Here is a 16,685-nt window from a genome sequence, read left to right as displayed (position 1 = left end):
AACATTTGAAAGCTAAAGACAGCATTTCAAGAGCATCAAAAGAGAAATGACATCTCACCTATAGGGGAAAAACAATTAGAATGACAGCCAATTTCTTATTGGAAGCCATGGAGGCTGGAAGAAAGTGGCAAAATATTTTTCAGGTCCTTTAAGTGTTGTCAATATAGAATCCTGGCTGGGTGTGGTGGCTCACACCTGTAATCCCAGCTTTTTGGGAGACTGAGGCAGGTGGATCACCTGAGGTCAGAAGTTTGAGACCAGCCTGACCAACATGGGGAAACCCCATCTCTACTAAAAATACAAAAATTAGCTGGGTGTGGTTGCAGGTGCCTGTAATCCCAGCTACTTGAGAGGCCAAGGCAGGAGAATTGCCTGTACCTGGGAGGCGGAAGTTGCAGTGAGCCGTAGGTTGCAGTGAGCCGGGATCACACCATTGTACTCCAGCCCGGGCGACAAGAACAAAACTCCATCTCAAAAAAAAAGTATGTGTGTATTTTATTTTTATATATATATATATATATATATATATATATATATATATATAAATACACACACACACATATATATATATCTCCAGAGATAATATTTTTCAGAAATGAAGGAAAAAGCAAGACGCTTTCAGATGAGAGCAAACTAAGAGAATTTGTTGCCAGTAGACCTAGCCTAAGAGAATGGCTATAGGAAGTTCTCTTAAGGAATTATAAAGGAAGAAATCTGGGAACCTGAGGAAGAAAAAACATGGTAACCAAAAATATTAGTAAACAAAACAGACTTTTCTTCTCTTATTGAGTTTTCTATGTTATGTTTGATGGTTGAAGCAAAACTTATAATACTGTCCAATGATTCTAAATATATATAGAAAAAAATGTTTTATTTATTTTTTGTAGACATGGGCTCCCACTGTATTGACCAGGTTGGTCTTAAACTTCTGGCCTCAAATGATTCTACCACCTTGGCCTTCCAAAGTGCTAGGATTACAGGTGTGAGCCACTGCACCCAGCCTATGTAGACAAGATACACTGTCTGATTCTTTCCCCTGTGTCAAGACAAGTATATTATAAATAAAGGATGGTAGAGGGAGGTAAGGTTTCTGTACTTCACTGAAGCTGATAAATGATGACACAAGTAGAATGCAGTAAGTTATGGATATGTAATACCTAGAGCAACCACTGAAAACATTACACAACAGATATACTGAGGAACATTATAGATAAACCAAAATGGAATTCTAAACAATGTTCAAGTAAACCACAGTAAGACAGGAAAAAGAAAGCAGAGAAATGAAAAACAGGGAACAAACAGAAAACAAGGAAATGACCAGCCGTACATCCTAACATATCAATAACTACATTACTTGTAAATGGTCAGACAACAATTAAAAACAGAGATTGGGAGAGTGGATTAAAACACATGACTGAAGTATATGCTGTCTTTAAGAATCTCAAGTCAAATATGATTTAGGTAGGTTGAAAGTAAAAGAATAGAAAAAGATATATATGGAAATATTAAAAGAAAGAAGGAATGACTATATTAGTGTCAGATAAAGTAGACATTGGAGCAAAAATTGCCAGAGAGGACCATTCTATGATAAAAGTGTCAAATTACCAGGAAGACATAGTAATCTTAAATGTATATGTACCAAAGAACAGAGTTTCAAAATATGTGGGGGAAAAAAAACTTGAACTGAAAGGAGAAATATTAACAGATGACCAGGAGAAATGAATGGATATGTTCGTACAAAGACTGCACAGGAATGTTCATAGCAACTTTATTCACAGTAACCCCTAACTGGAAACAACCCGACTTGCCACCAGTAGGCAAATGGAAAACAAAAATCAGACTACACAAAAGATTTCTGAATTGTAAGATGGCAGAAGTTCTCCATGGGACAAGATGTATTCATACTAAGTTTGGATTCAGTCATCTTTTGTTTTACTTCTTTTAAAATTAATGTTTCTTTTTTTTTTTTGAGACGGAGTCTCCCTCTGTCGCCCGGGCTGGAGTGCAGTGGCCGGATCTCAGCTCACTGCAAGCTCTGCCTCCCGGGTTCACGCCATTCTCCTGCCTCAGCTTCCTGAGTAGCTGGGACTACAGGTGCCCGCCACCTCGCCCGGCTAGTTTTTTGTATTTTTTAGTAGAGACGGAGTTTCACCGTGTTAGCCAGGATGGTCTCGATCTGCTGACCTCGTGATCCGCCCGTCTCAGCCTCCCAAAGTGCTGGGATTACAGGCTTGAGCCACCGCGCCCGGCCTAAAATTAATGTTTCTAATAGTACTTGTGTTTCTTGGAATTAGTGGGTAAATTATTAAGTAGTGATCACCATATGTTTTATATTAAAGAAAAAAAGAGCAATGGTCACAACATTTCTCCATCCATCCTTTGCAGTATGCACCAAAGTCTCCTTCAGGGGATGCTGGACCAGTTTGTCTAGTACGTCTCAGTGGGGCCTAACATCTATATTTTTCTAAAGTTCTACATTTGGTTTGCTAAATGATGCTAGGAAAGGATCATCATTTATCACTGGTGCCTTGATTATAAAGCTGGTTATAGCTGAGTCAGATGTGGTGTGTGATGTCAAAGTAGAAGGATGGTTTCACAACATAAGTTCTGTTTGAAATCTTACCTGTTTTTTAATGTGAAACATTTTTCCCTGGCAGCCCTACTTTAGATTCCCCTTAGATGTGAGTAGAGTAACTTTAACAGTATTCCCAATTCAGGTCCAGGGCTGCCTCCAATTAGGAAGATAGAACATACTGCTTTGGGATATTCATGCCAAAAGTGTCTAAAATACTGCCTAACAGTATGGCTTTTTTCAGCTAAAAAAATCATACCATGACAGAGAAAAAAGTTTAAAATGTACTTGGAATGTTTAGAACTAGGGTAAGACATTTTCCTTGATTTTTAGATAATATGAAAAAGGATGAGGAAATATGGAAGCAGTCATTGCAATTTTTAATTTCCATTCTTTTTTCTTTTAGTTGGCTTTTGAAACAATGAGTGTTATATCTGTGGTCACTAACTGTGCTCTGATTGGAATGTCACCACAAGTGAATGCAATCTTTCCAGAGTCAAAAGCAGACCTCATTTTGATTGTAGTGGCAGTGGAGGTAAGTAAAGATTTAAACTTCTTTTAAGCAGCATCCATATCACGTTTCTCTATTCCAAAGCAGTGCTGTCTTGGGCTGTCCATGACTGACAATTGAGCAATATGGATTTACTGGTAAGAAAGCAAAAATGGTTCAAGTAATAGAAGACATGAGGATTCAGGCTTTGTATTTATGGTTATTGCCCAAGTATGAAAAACTGTCACCCTAATGCAAACAGGAAGTGACATTTCCACTATTGTGCTGGTCTGCCCAGTGCTAAGTAGGTAAATCCTATTTGAGGGTCAGGTGCCAAGGCTCATGTCTGTAATCCCAGCACCCAGGCCAAGGCAGAAGGATGACATGAGGCCAGGAGTTCAAGACCTGGGCAACATCATAAGACCCTGTCTTCACAAAAAATTTAAAAATTACCTGATGTAATTTGGTACCTGATGTGTTGGTTCATTTTTGTAGTCCTAGCTATTTGGAAGGCTGAGGCAGGAGGATTGATTGAGCCCTAGAGTTCAAAGTTATAGTGAGCTTTGATGGCACCACTGCACTGCAGCCTGGTCAACAGAGCGAGACACTGTCCCTTAAAAAAAAAATTCCTATTCAAAATCAAATTCTATACATTTAATATGTATTTTTAGTCTATTTTAGAGAAAAGACAGTTCTACTTTCTTAAGCAAATAAATCCTAAGAAATGCTTTTTGATAATGACTTAAGTCTCATTTGCTACAGGTGTGAAATTCATTGTGAAACACTCTCAAACTTCAAAATGTAATTGGTAGGACGGTACATAATTTCACATGCAAAGCACAAGTAGGCTGTCTGTGCTCTTTTTAGGTTTTTCTTTTATCATGTTTCAGAATATGGATCACTGTAACATCTTGGAAATTAAGCACTAACCAAATGTAAATGGAATAATTTGTAGGATTTTTTTTTGTTGCTTGTAATTATAGTTGTCAAGAATATTGTGACCACCTTTCATTTTTAGATATTTTAAAAACAGAACAGTTATGGAACTCTATAAAAGCAGAACTTAGGAGGATCCTGAATGGTGTTTCATATACTTAAGGCCTTAGGACTCAGGGCTGACCAGAGGAAAGGAAATCATGAACTTGCACATTTCCAGTGTTGGCTAAAGAAATATATTCTGCTTTGCTCTTTTTTGCTCTTATTGTATTTGGTAGGAATCTGTGTTCATGATAGATGCTATATGTGGAATATGCATTTTGGAGAATGATTTTAGACAGCAGTGAGTGGGAGGGAAAAGAGAATGGCCCTGACAGATACAAGTAGGTCTATTTTGAATTTTGTAAGTTGAATAGAATTTTGGAGAGCTATTTGCAAGGCTGATTTATGACCTGTGGAAGTGAGAAAACAAGACAGAGTTACCTTTGACAGGGAGAGACCAGCTGGCTGGGCTTGTAGTGCGCCTTCCTGATTTAGAATATGGCACTTAACTTCACAGATCTAAAAATTTGTCTTTGCCAGTACACTCAGAGTTAATTAAAGGCTTTTGGGACTGACTGAGACTTAAAACTCATGAAACTTACAAGGGATTGACCAGAAATCCAGGTGGTTAATTTACAATAAAAAGATACTTTACCAATACCATAACAGTGGATGTTCAAGTGAAGGTGGATTGGTTATTAGAAGATTTCTTGGTAAATTGAGAACAAGAGCAGGAGTAGTGTAATATCCTGAAAGACGTAGAAAACCTGAAAACCGTCCCTGCTTCCACACAGAGCAGAGCTCTCTCATGAGCCAGCTCTTGGTGTCCATCGCTAGCTTCTGAGCAATGCTGGATGAGCTCATTATAGTCCACTTCTTGATTTTTGCCCTCACTTTCTCTAGATTCCTGGCTGACTCAGTATATTACCATTGATTAGCCTACTGTTTTCTTTTGTGTTTAGAGATACATTAATCACATATTGAGGGCCTGGTTCTTCTTACTTAATTTGGGAGACTTACTGGCCTATAATACTGTTCTGCAGGTGGCTAGTCTTACGTGTTACAGGATGGTTTTGCTAGTCTAATCCTCACGGATTCACTTAATCTGCACATTCTAGGGATACTTGGCTGTTACCCTCTAGGTTCTAACCATTATGCCTTCTCTTATTTATTTATTTATTTATTTATTTATTTATTGTCTCTTCACATTGTGTAAAAACAGCTGTTTTAATTGTCATTGTCTAAACTGGCAAAGTAAGAAGCATCAAGGAAGGCTTGGAAGAAGCCAGGAAGCATCAAGGAAGGCTCCCTCCAGGTTTTATTCCTGCCAACATCTTGATTTTGGACTTCTAACCTCCAGACTATGAGACAATACAGTCCTGCTGTTTTAAGCCATCTATAATAGTTTGTGATAATTTTGTTCTGGAAACCCTGAGAAACAAATGCAGTTTCTTTTCTGTTCTAATAACTTTTGTTAGCTGATTTTTAAAGGGTCAGTCTGCTAGCAACAAATTCTCTTAATTTTTTTCTTCATCTGAAAACTTTTTTTCTCTTTCATTCTTAAGTATAGTTTTGCTGGACATAGAATTCATGGATGATAATCTTTTTCTTTCAGCACATGAAAACCATTTTGGTACTTCCTTCTAGTCTCCATGATTTCGGATGAGAAATATATCATTCCAATTGGTGTTTGCCTGTAGTTAATGAGTCCTTTTTTCTCTGGCTGCTTTCAAGATTTTTTTCCCTGTATCTTTAATTTTTGAAAGTTTAATCATAATGGGTCTTAGTGTAGCTTCTTGGGGGTTTATTCCGTTTGGGGCATGCTCAGCTTCTTAGATCTGTGAGTTTTTGTCTTTAACCAAATTAAGGAACTTTATAGCTATTATTTCTTCAAGTACTCTTTCAGCCCCACTCTCTCTCTTCTCCTGGGATTTTGATATAAATCTTGGGTCTTTTGTATTTTCCCACAGGTCCCTAAGGCTCTGTTCAATTTTTGTCAGCCTGTTTTCTGTTATTCACATTAGGTGAATTCTGTTGATGTATTTTCAAGTTCACTGTTTCAGCATCTTCTGTATGTCCACACTACTATTGAGCCCATATACTGAGGTGTTTTTTTAAAAAAATTTCTATCACTGCATTTTTCAGTTCTATAATTTTCATTTGGTTGTTTTTATAAGTTGTATTTCTTTTGCATGTGGATGTCCAGTTTTCCCAGTACTATTTGTTGAAAAGATTGTCTTTTCCCTAATGAGTGGTCTTGGCACCCTTGTTGAAAATCATTTGACTGTGTATGCAAAGTTTGCAAAATCATTTGACTGTATATGCAGAGTTTATTTCTGGGCTCTTGATTCCATTGGTCATTGTTTCTGTTTTTATGCCAGTGCCATACTCTTGATTTCCATGGCTTTGTAGTATGTTTTGAAATCAGGCGGTGTGAGACTACTAACTTTGTTTTTCTTTTTCAAGATTGTTTTGGCTGTTTCAGTGTGTATTTGTGTCAATGTGCTTGCAGTAAGCTATGGCTATTTATTTTATGATGTTTTAAAATGTTAACTATTGATCAGAAGTTGGATTATATTGGCACAGATGGGTGCTCTCTTTCTGCCACAGTGTGTATTTGAAGATTTGTTTTGTTTATACCTTACTGACTTTCACACATTTGAGAGGGCCCTAGCTTTGGTTTCTCAATAGAAAATTTTGTGTGTCAGGACAAAACCAAGCTCAAGCTATTTGAAATAGCCAAAAAATTAGAAATTTACCAATTTTATTCTAGTGTTGCTGAGACCTCAGCTGAATGCCATCTGGTCTTGTAATGAATCCAAAAAGTGTAACATTTACAAATAGAATAGAAAATACAAATTTTTGGTTTGCTACCATTAAGTTTGTACAATTGTGTTGAAATTCTGATTCTGAATTTTACAAGGTAACTATGTGAGGTGATAGATAAGATAATTAGATTAATTTTGCTAATCATTTCATAGGATATACATATTTAAAAATATGTTGTGTAACTTAAATATATTCAATTTTTATTTGTCAGTTATACCTCTGTAATGCTGGAAAAAAAGAGTGTTACAGAAAGTTCATCAAAACTATCAGTGGGGCCGGACGCGGTGGCTCATGTCTGTAATCTCAGCACTTTGGGAGGCTGAGGTGGGCAGATCACCTGAGGTCAGGAGTTCGAGACCAGCCTGGTCAATATGGTGAAACACCATCTCTACTAAAAATACAAAAATTAGCCAGGTGTGATGGTGCATGCCTGTAATCCCAGCTACTCGGGAGGCTGAGGCAGGGGAATCACTTGAACCCAGGAGGCAGAGGCTGTGGTAAGCTGAGATTGTGCCACTGTGCTCCAGCCTGGGCGACAGAGCAAGACTCTGTCTAAGAAAAAAAAAAAAAAAAAAAACCATCATTGGGTCCATTAACATGTTTCTGTTTATAAGATTTTTCTTTTATCTGAAAATCTTTTCAAATAAGGAAATTAAATCTTAAAATTAACTTTAAAATAGAGTTTTTTACTGGAGTCTACATAATGTTCTTATTGATTTAAAAAAGTTTTGCTAGTAGCATATTAAATTAGCAGCATACTATACTTTCATATGTTTATTCATGGTTCCTATAAGAGCAGAAATTTTACTAACTCAAAAAATGCCATAATCTATAAATATATAAAAATTCTCATAAATTTTTAACGTCTTGATGGAAAAAGCAATTTAAGATGCTTTTTTCCTCCAAATTAATTAACCAAATAAATATCCAGATACATTTACATGATTAGAATTTGTTAACAGAACAAACACGACTTAGAAAATGTAACAGTTGGCCGGGCGCGGTGGCTCAAGCCTGTAATCCCAGCACTTTGGGAGGCCGAGGCGGGCGGATCACGAGGTCAGGAGATCAAGACCATCCTGGCTAACATGGTGAAACCCCGTCTCTACTAAAAAAAATACAAAAAACTAGCCGGGCGAGGTGGCGGGCGCCTGTAGTCCCAGCTACTCGGGAGGCTGAGGCAGGAGAATGGCCTGAACCCGGGAGGCGGAGCTTGCCGTGAGCTGAGATCCGGCCACTGCACTCCAGCCCGGGCCACAGAGCGAGACTCCGTCTCAAAAAAAAAAAAAAAAAAAGAAAATGTAACAGTTTTATAAAGTTGATGTTGAGTGTTAATGTTCTCAAAATTTAAAATTGGATGAATTGATAGTTTCTATTGCTTTCTGGATCACACTTCCAAAGCCAGTTCACTTTATTTTTTACGTAGGTTTCTGATTCTTCTTCTTCTGTTTTTTTTGTTGTTGTTGTTGTTTTTCAGACAGAGTCTTGCTCTGTCACCCAGGTTGGAGTGCAGTGGCACGATCTTGGCTCACTGCATCCTCTGCCTTCTGGGTTCAAGCAATTCTCATGGCTCAGCCTTCCAAGTAGCTGGGATTACAGGTGCACACCACCATGCTTGGCTAATATTTGTATTTTTAGTAGAGACGGGGTTTCACCATTTTGGCCAGGCTGATCTCAAACTCCTGACCTCAAGTGATCTGCCTGCTTCGGCCTCCCAAAGTGCTGGGATTACAGGTGTGAACCACCACACCTAGCCCTGATTCTTCATTTTTTTTAAAGCTTGATTTAGTACAGATGAAATTGAGTAAAGACAAAAATGATCACTACTGTATTCTGAGAACTGTCATGTCTGTCACAACTTTTGTGTATTTACTGCCATCTAGTGTTGCCTTTAAAAATTAATGACACTTGAACACTACTTTTATTTGCAAAATAGTTGAAGAAATTTTTATGGACTGAACCAGAGAATAACCTACCAATGTAATAGATGAAAACATATGAAAATGCCATTTTTTGTGGGTTAAAAATAAATATTGGCGGTGTCATAAAGTTCAGCCCTGAAGATTAAATCAATATTCGAATAATTTCCCTTAAGAAATTATCATCCTTTCTTTTGAGGCAAACTTAATTTACTTTTTTGATGTAATTTTTAGCAAAAGATTACTACTTTACTTGCAGAATTACATATGTCTCCAATTTCTAAAAAATGGAAATGGCCTGATATCCTCCAAATATCAAATCTTAGCTAATAATTCATTTTAGTAATAAATGAATTGACAATTTTCTTTTAATTCTAAAATTGGCAAGATGTAGCTATCAGATATGTTGAACACTAACAATTTACCTACTAAAATCGGTTCTTTTTCTAAGCTGAAAATGAGTTAACTACTCACTCCAGAAATTACACTGCATTTCTGATGTTTAGGGCCTGGTGACCACCAAGCTTGCTAGTACCATGCATGTTTAATTGTTGGTTTAAAAAATGTCATTTAATTGCAGCTTCCTTTTAAAAATAAGTTTTCATGTGGCACCCCCTCTCCCTCTGCCAGCAGCTGCTTAGAAGCAGAATTAAGTCCGGGCATGGTGGCTCACGCCTGTAATCCTAGCACTCTGGGAGGCCGAAGTGGGCAGATCATGAGGTCAGGAGATTGAAACCATTCTGGCTAACACCGTGAAACCCTGTCTCTATTGAAAATACAAAAAATTAGCGGGCACTGTGGCAGGCTCGTGTAGTCCCAGCTACTCAGGAGGCTGAGGCAGGAGAATGTCGTGAACCCAGGAGGCGGAGCTGGCAGTGAGCTGAGATCACGCCACTACACTCCAGTCTGGGCGACAGAGCAAGACTCCATCTCAAAAAAAAAAAAAAAAAGGAAAAGAAAAGAGGCAGAATTGAGTCTAATCTGTAATTACCAGAGGGTATCCTCTGAGAATGAACTGAGCCTTTCCAGATTCTTTTGTGCCCTGACTCACAGGCTTTATTTTCCTAGTTTCAGATTTGAAAGTTGCAAGCATTATACAGATAATTCCTATATATTCTTTATCAGGATTCACTAATTTTGAACATTTTGTCACACATGTGTTCTTCCTCTCTCTCAACTAAGAGGGAGGGAGGGAGGGAGGGAGGGAGGGAGAGAGAGAGAGAGAGAGAGAGAAAGAGAGAAACAGAGGGAGAGGAGAGAGATTTGTAGATATTTGAAACTATACAAATGTAGTTTCTACCCCTATACTGCCTATTAGTGTATCACCTTGTCTTGTGAGCCCACTTCCTTGACTTCAGAGTGAGGCCAGTGCAGCCTCCCTTGCATGAGTGCTCTAAAGAGTAGAAATGACACATGTATAACTCTGATTATGTGTCTGGTATTGAGGAGGTGCTTACTAATTTGCAGGTCTTGTTACCACTCTCACAAGGCGAGGCATAGATGAGGTTGTATATGTGAAATGCCAAACACAGAGCTGAGCACTTGGTCAAGGCACAGGGGATGTGAGCTGCAGTTCTAACCACCTCAGTATCAGAATGAAACTTTTGTTATCTTTATGATCATTTTCATCATTATTTGTTTAAGCAGGCACTGTCACAGCATAGAGGTAGCTTGGGGTGTCAAAGTCTGGTGGTAGCTGAATTAGAATCCCAGCATTTTCTTTTAATCTTTGAGTCTCAGTTTCCTTGGATATAAAATGGAGACATTGGTAGTGTACACTAGAAGTGTCAGGCACCATGTTCAATGCAGAGGAGGAAGTGGAAAATTGATAACAGTTTATAGCACCACGATTGTTAATGAGTTTCTCTTTCAGCAGTTAGTTCATATGTCTCTGTCGGCTCTAGATTTGTTGTCATGGGCCAGGCTGTCCATCATAACATTGCATTGGTTCCGTCTGTGTTACAGTTTGCTGCTTACATGTTTATCTCCCTCTCTTACGTACCTTCTATCTGTGGCATGGCTGTTTTCTTCTCTCTGCTGATCTTGCTTCCACGCCTCAGCCTAGCCCTCCCTCCCTCTCATTCATCCCTCATCAAGACCTGCTGATTCTGACTTCTGAGTATTTGTTTCAGCTCTCTCCCTTGTCACTCAGTAGAGTTACTTTAACTCTTTGTTTTCAAGTGATTAAGTAACTGCTTGTTAAATGTTTATTAATGAATGAATGAGTCATATATAGTTTTTTTATTCAGTAAACATATAGTTAGTGCCAATTACTTAAAAATTAATTTATAATTATAAGGACTTTGATAATGTACCTTTGAGAAGTATACTAAGAAAACCCTTAGGTAAAATATTAAAATTATATCATTTATAAGAAAAGGCAAACTATATTGGGCAGTATGGTACAGTGGTTGAGAACATGGGTTCTGGGTTCAAATCCTGGCTACACCACTGACTAGCTCTGTGTCTTTGAATGAGTACCTGCTTCTACAAACTTAGGATTAAATGAATAAATGCATGCAGTGTGTTTAGTACAGTGCCTGGCAAGATTAAGTGTTTAGTTTTGTTAGCTATTACTGTCATTGTTTCTGAAAAACGATCTGTTCTCATAGAAGGTGCTTCACCTAATTGAAAGGTTTGATTAAGTTATGAGAATCTAGTTTAAAAACTTAGCCTAGGAAGGAGGCCACAACCAACTAAGTTATTAATCTGGTCACCATTTCCCATTGTTGAGCATGAGTTGGGTTGTTTTTTTATTTTTGGATTAAGGTACTTTTGAATAGAATTGTGGAACTGGGTTTTTTCTTCCTCCTCTTGCTTCCTTTATTCCTGTGATAATCTTGGAATTTACTAGTCTTTCCATGGGCTCTTTAGCTTTTATCTAGATAAAACATTGCTCTATGTTGTCCTAATGTTGTGGGAATAATTAGAGAGTGAAATCAAATGCTTACATTGAATACATATTTATTATGTGCTTAAAATATGCTAGGCATTACTAAGATACATCCCTGGCTTTAGGAAAGCTCACAGACAGAACTATCCAAGAGATACATTTCAGTGCAATAGGAGGCCTCTTTCTTCACCTCCTTCCCCTTTTGACGCAGCTCTCTCCATTCCCTCCTAACAGTGCCCTGACTAGTGCAGGCTCTGTTGGCCTGCTGAGTGGGCATTGGTGTGAGGATGATGGGGAAGATGTCCAGTTACTGAGTTTATGGCTCACCGAGAGGTATTTTGTTCCCAAATCTGTTTATGTGTGGTATTCTAGTTACTGTAATTGGCATAATTTAATGAAATGGAATGGAGGATGATGAAAAGTGTGTGCTAAAATAGAGCCATCATTTCTATGAAAACCTTTGGAAAGACTTCATGAAGACAAATTGCTATCAGATTGAATAAAGATGAGACAATTATAAAAGATTGGGGAAAAAATCATCAGAATATGGGCAGCTTCCAGATTCTGTTTTTACATTGCTTCACAAGTGTCTTTAAGTTTTCACTCTCCTTTAAAGAAAACAAACCTGGGCATCTTAGACATTGTCTTATAGGTGTTATTTAGGCATGTCAGACAGTGAGACAATCCATCACTGGATTCTACTCAGAGGAAGGGCCCTAGCTCTACAGCAGAAGATTTGCAAATTAGTGTACATTTAAATGTTTGCTAAAACGAAATGAATATATGCATTTTGTGTGATTCTTCATTTTAGCTGTTTTGATTAACAAAAGAATTATTGGCCCCAATTGTGTCATCTAAATGGGCCTCTTCTGTTCCTTGGGAGTGCTAAATTAGGATTTTAAGTTTGTCAATTAATGGGAAATACTTGTTTTGTTGAAAAACCCAATGCCCTTGGAATTGATGGTTAATGCATAATCTGTTTAAATATGACTTAGTGAATATCCAGTTTTTGGAGATTACATTGCAATTTTTTAAGGTCTTACCGTGGTTAACCTAACCTGTTTCTTGCCTAAGAAAAGTTTAGGAAAAGGCAAGTCTCACACCTCTGCAAGAGATCATTTTACATTCAGAATAGAGTTGTTTTCAGAAAAGAATTGTCTGAAAGGAGATAAGAATTAGAAAATTCAACAGCTTCTCTGTACTCTTAAGCCATAATTTCAAAGTCGGGCGTCATTATTTTCTTTAAAGTGAAATCACAGAACATCATATGTATCCATATTCAAATGTAAATGCTTCAGATATCCACAAACAAAAAACTGATTTGGGTTATTCATCTTCGAGGACTGTTCCTCTTGCCTCCTCTCATTTCGTGCTTTCAAGACCTCTGTCAATTACCTGCACCCTCTGCTATCTCCTACTGCACTCCAGCCTGTGCTTCCCACTTTCAACAACAGACCTGCTAGGTGCGTCACCCTCCTCTTGGACCTGACTGCTAACCTCATTCTTGCATGAAAGTTAACTTTCCTTTCAGATGCCTGAACCAATCCAGAGTCAAACTGACCCTCTTTCTCTGACTTCCTATCCATTTTAATGGGGAGATAAAAAAGCATGTTTGGTTTCATTTTTTTTCTAGGGTAGAAAGCAAGTGTTGCTTTAGAAAGTTGAAAATAGACTAAAAAGGGTCGGGGGACAGTTTCTTATGCAACACATAAGAAACCCCTGTTCTTTACAATATTGAGTTGTGTGTTGAGCAGTCTCAAATCTCATGGAAATACATTTGAGGTGGCTCTGTGGCAGGGGACCCCTAGAAAAAGTGGAATGTGGGGGCAGCTCCAGCACCAGGAGGGAGCAGGAGGGGTGAAATAAGAGACTGTAGGTTTTCTTAGGGAGAGCGGAGAGTATGAATGGGAGGATAAGAGGTAATGGATGGGAAAACTGAAGGAGGGCTCTAAGGTCATGATGAAAACTTCATAGCCCATTTACATTTTATTCCAAAATGATGTTTTTTTTAAAACACTTTCAAAGTCATGACTGAAGTATTCATTTTCATTCACTTACATAAATTCTACTTGGCCTTTCCAATGATCTCTAAAAATGAATACATTGCAGAATGAATTTACTGTATCTTCTTATTGTGAGACTGAACTTCCAATCCTCTCCTTACCAGGAGCAGCCTCTTCATTGGGTTGAGGAAGCTGAAACAGTTCTAGTCTATGAAGCGCCTGCACTTGTGTGTGTAGACAGCAGGCCATTCTCCATCCTGCATCCCTCTCTGCATCTAGCCTCTCCTGTCTCTGGTCCAACCACCCTCAAGTCCAAAAGAGCAGCTGGAGTCTGCCTCAGCTTTTCCTCTTGATTGTTCTCAAATTCACCTCATTTTTTCCATTTCTTCAGTCCTGTTGGTTAGATCCCAGTTCTTTATGCCTGCCATCGTTAGTTTATTTCTTCTGCCAGAATTACAAAGCTGCCACAGTAATTGTTGTTAACCTGTTCTTTAAGGTATCCTTCTGTATTTTCACATAACTCGTTTTATTTCAGTTTAAAAAATGGTTTCTGAATTTCTGGTCATTGCTGGAGATACAAAGAAGATAAATCACACATCTCTTGCAAGAGCTGGACTCACAAGCAATATCATTTCAGTACCATTTTTGATACCTCTTTTCTTATTTTTTTCCCTCAGTTAAAACGCTGTCCTTAAATTCGTATTTGTCAATGTGTAGACCCTGTTCAGCAACCCATTTTCTTTAGGAATGGTTTCCCACATTAACAATACCCCAAACTCAAACAGCTGTGTTAGTACCCTAGGTCAAATTTCACTTTTAGAAACACTTAGCTGTTTTTTAATACTGAAATTTTACGTCAAAAATAGGGCCAGGATTAACTATCGTTTTTTAGTATCATAGATGTTTATATATATTTGGGTTTGGTGAAAGGTATAAATTTTGGCAGATCTTAATGTTTATAGTTATTTTGATATGTTGTAATTGTTCTTTTGTCTTGTTACTTCTGTCCCCCGACCCTTTTTAGTCTGTAGCTTAAAAGCTTCAGAGAGTCTTTAGTTTCTTTTGCAGTCCCCCAAGGTGCCATGTGGCTAAGACTGAATTAAATTTGAAACTATGTAAGGGTGCTTTGTGGACTCTAGGGTGCTTACAAATGTAAGATGTTAATATTACTACTATAATTTCCTCCTAATTAATAAAATGTGTTCCCAGTCTCATTATGTTATGTTATTGAAACGGACTATTTCTAAGGATGTTAAGAACAATGAATGGAAAGGAAAGGTTTTTGAATACTGGTTACTTTCTAAGAAAATTTCTTCCTATCTGACATATATTAGTTACGTGTGTGTGTGTGTGTGTGTGTGTATGTGTGTGTGTGTGTGTGTTTTATAAAGTATGCCTGCTCTGAGCCTGAGATCATGGTTCTCCTCTGGTGGATGGAGCAGGAGTGGAAGGTGAGCTGCAGAATGTAAAGATATGGTTGCCCCCAAGCTGTCAGTGGGCCCCAGCTGTGACCATTTTTAGGAAGCTTGTATTGCTTCTATTATCCTTTCCATTTCAGTACTTCACACAGAACTAATTGGCACCATCTGTGCTAATAATTAAGCCTGTGATGTGGTCATTGGTGCACAAGGAACTCAGGTTGAGGGAATATTTCACAGCAAAAAGGAGGTGGGATATGAGCAGAAAGAATACAGTTTGTTGATATTCTTTCGTGCTGGTCAGTTATAGAAAAGGAAACCCAAGGAAAGAGGAGCTCTCTGATAGATCAATGATATTCTTCCACAGCCTATAAGCCTCTTCCCCACTGAGTGTGTAGGAAGGACATATGAGCAAGATGACAGGTAGAGCTCTTGGTATTGTCTTCTCTTTGCTATTAAATTTGCCCTGGAGATTGCTGTAATATGCATCTAGTCTATATTTGAACATTAAAACTTAACTGAGGATGGTTGCCAAGAATTAAGAGTAAGGTGAGAGGTGAGGGCATTTTTTTTTTTTTTTTTTTTTAGTGATGAAATTGTTCTGTATCTTGATTATGGTGATCATTTCGCAGCTGGCTGCATTTATTAAAACTGAAAGTGCTATACACCAAGATGAGTGATTTTCTATCTAAGTTAAAAGGTAAATTTTAGAATGTATAAAAACTTATTGAAAAAATACTTTAGAAAATCTTTTGTGGCTGAGGACATGTTTACAAGATGAAAAAAGTAGGCTTTTTTTCTTTTTCAAGATTAATTAAGAAAAAAACAACCTAAAACCAGCTAATCTAAAATTTGATTTTATATAGTAAATGGCTCCTTTCAAACTCCAAATAAGATTTTATAATTGAATGTTTAGGCATGTTGCTGAAAGGAACAAAAGAACAGGGCTTTTATGCTTTTCTTTCTTTGAGCCCCCGAACTCCATTTTACCATAAAAGGAGCTGCTCATCTTGAGTATTGTTTTGCTGATGAGAGGAAATTAATGAAGTGAGGCATCATTCTCATACATTTGAGAATTCACTGATCAAACTTAAGAACAAAAATGATCTATTGTTTTATGTTTTAACACTCTTTCAAAATGTAGGTCATATCCGTAAATACAAATGACTGTGTGAAAAGTAATATGCCACTGCTGCTAACTGTTTTGAGGGCACAGGGTATTCATGTGCTTCTAGAATCAGCAGGATTTGCAGAAGGGCAATAGGAGGTGGCACACTGGGAGTGACTGAGATTTCTAGTGCTCTGATGAGTGAAGGATCAAGGTTGATATCAGTGGAGTCATTAATAAATATAAAGTTTGCATTTGGTACTTTTTAAAGAAATAATTTCAAATTAAAAGAAGCATTTTAAGCAACTTGGAATGTTAAATTTACTTTTGCATTTTACTTTTATCAGGAATGTTTAAATAATCTACAAAGTACCCTAAGCCAAGAAACTTTTTAAGAGTTTAAGCCGAAGAAGCGTTTTTAAAATACAAAAGACTAGAAAGTATGTGATTATGGTCCAAGTGAAAGTTAATTTAT

The 16,685-nt window shown here is 37.6% G+C and overlaps 1 protein-coding gene across 2 annotated transcripts in view; it reads left to right on the top strand.

Moving 5' to 3' along the window:
* Nucleotides 1-16,685, top strand: part of ANO10 (anoctamin 10) — a 261,033-nt gene that overhangs the window by 65,678 nt on the left and 178,670 nt on the right. For both annotated transcript variants that reach the window (XM_033212250.1, XM_033212251.1), the window contains exon 11: nt 2,979-3,107. In XM_033212250.1, the coding sequence (XP_033068141.1) occupies nt 2,979-3,107 (129 nt within the window). The remainder of the gene's footprint in view (nt 1-2,978; nt 3,108-16,685) is intronic.

Source organism: Trachypithecus francoisi, unplaced genomic scaffold (genome assembly GCF_009764315.1).
Source record: "Trachypithecus francoisi isolate TF-2019V2 unplaced genomic scaffold, Tfra_2.0 Lachesis_group0, whole genome shotgun sequence".
NCBI classification, from domain to species: Eukaryota; Metazoa; Chordata; class Mammalia; order Primates; family Cercopithecidae; genus Trachypithecus; species Trachypithecus francoisi.
This window is presented reverse-complemented; position numbering and strand designations above follow the sequence as displayed.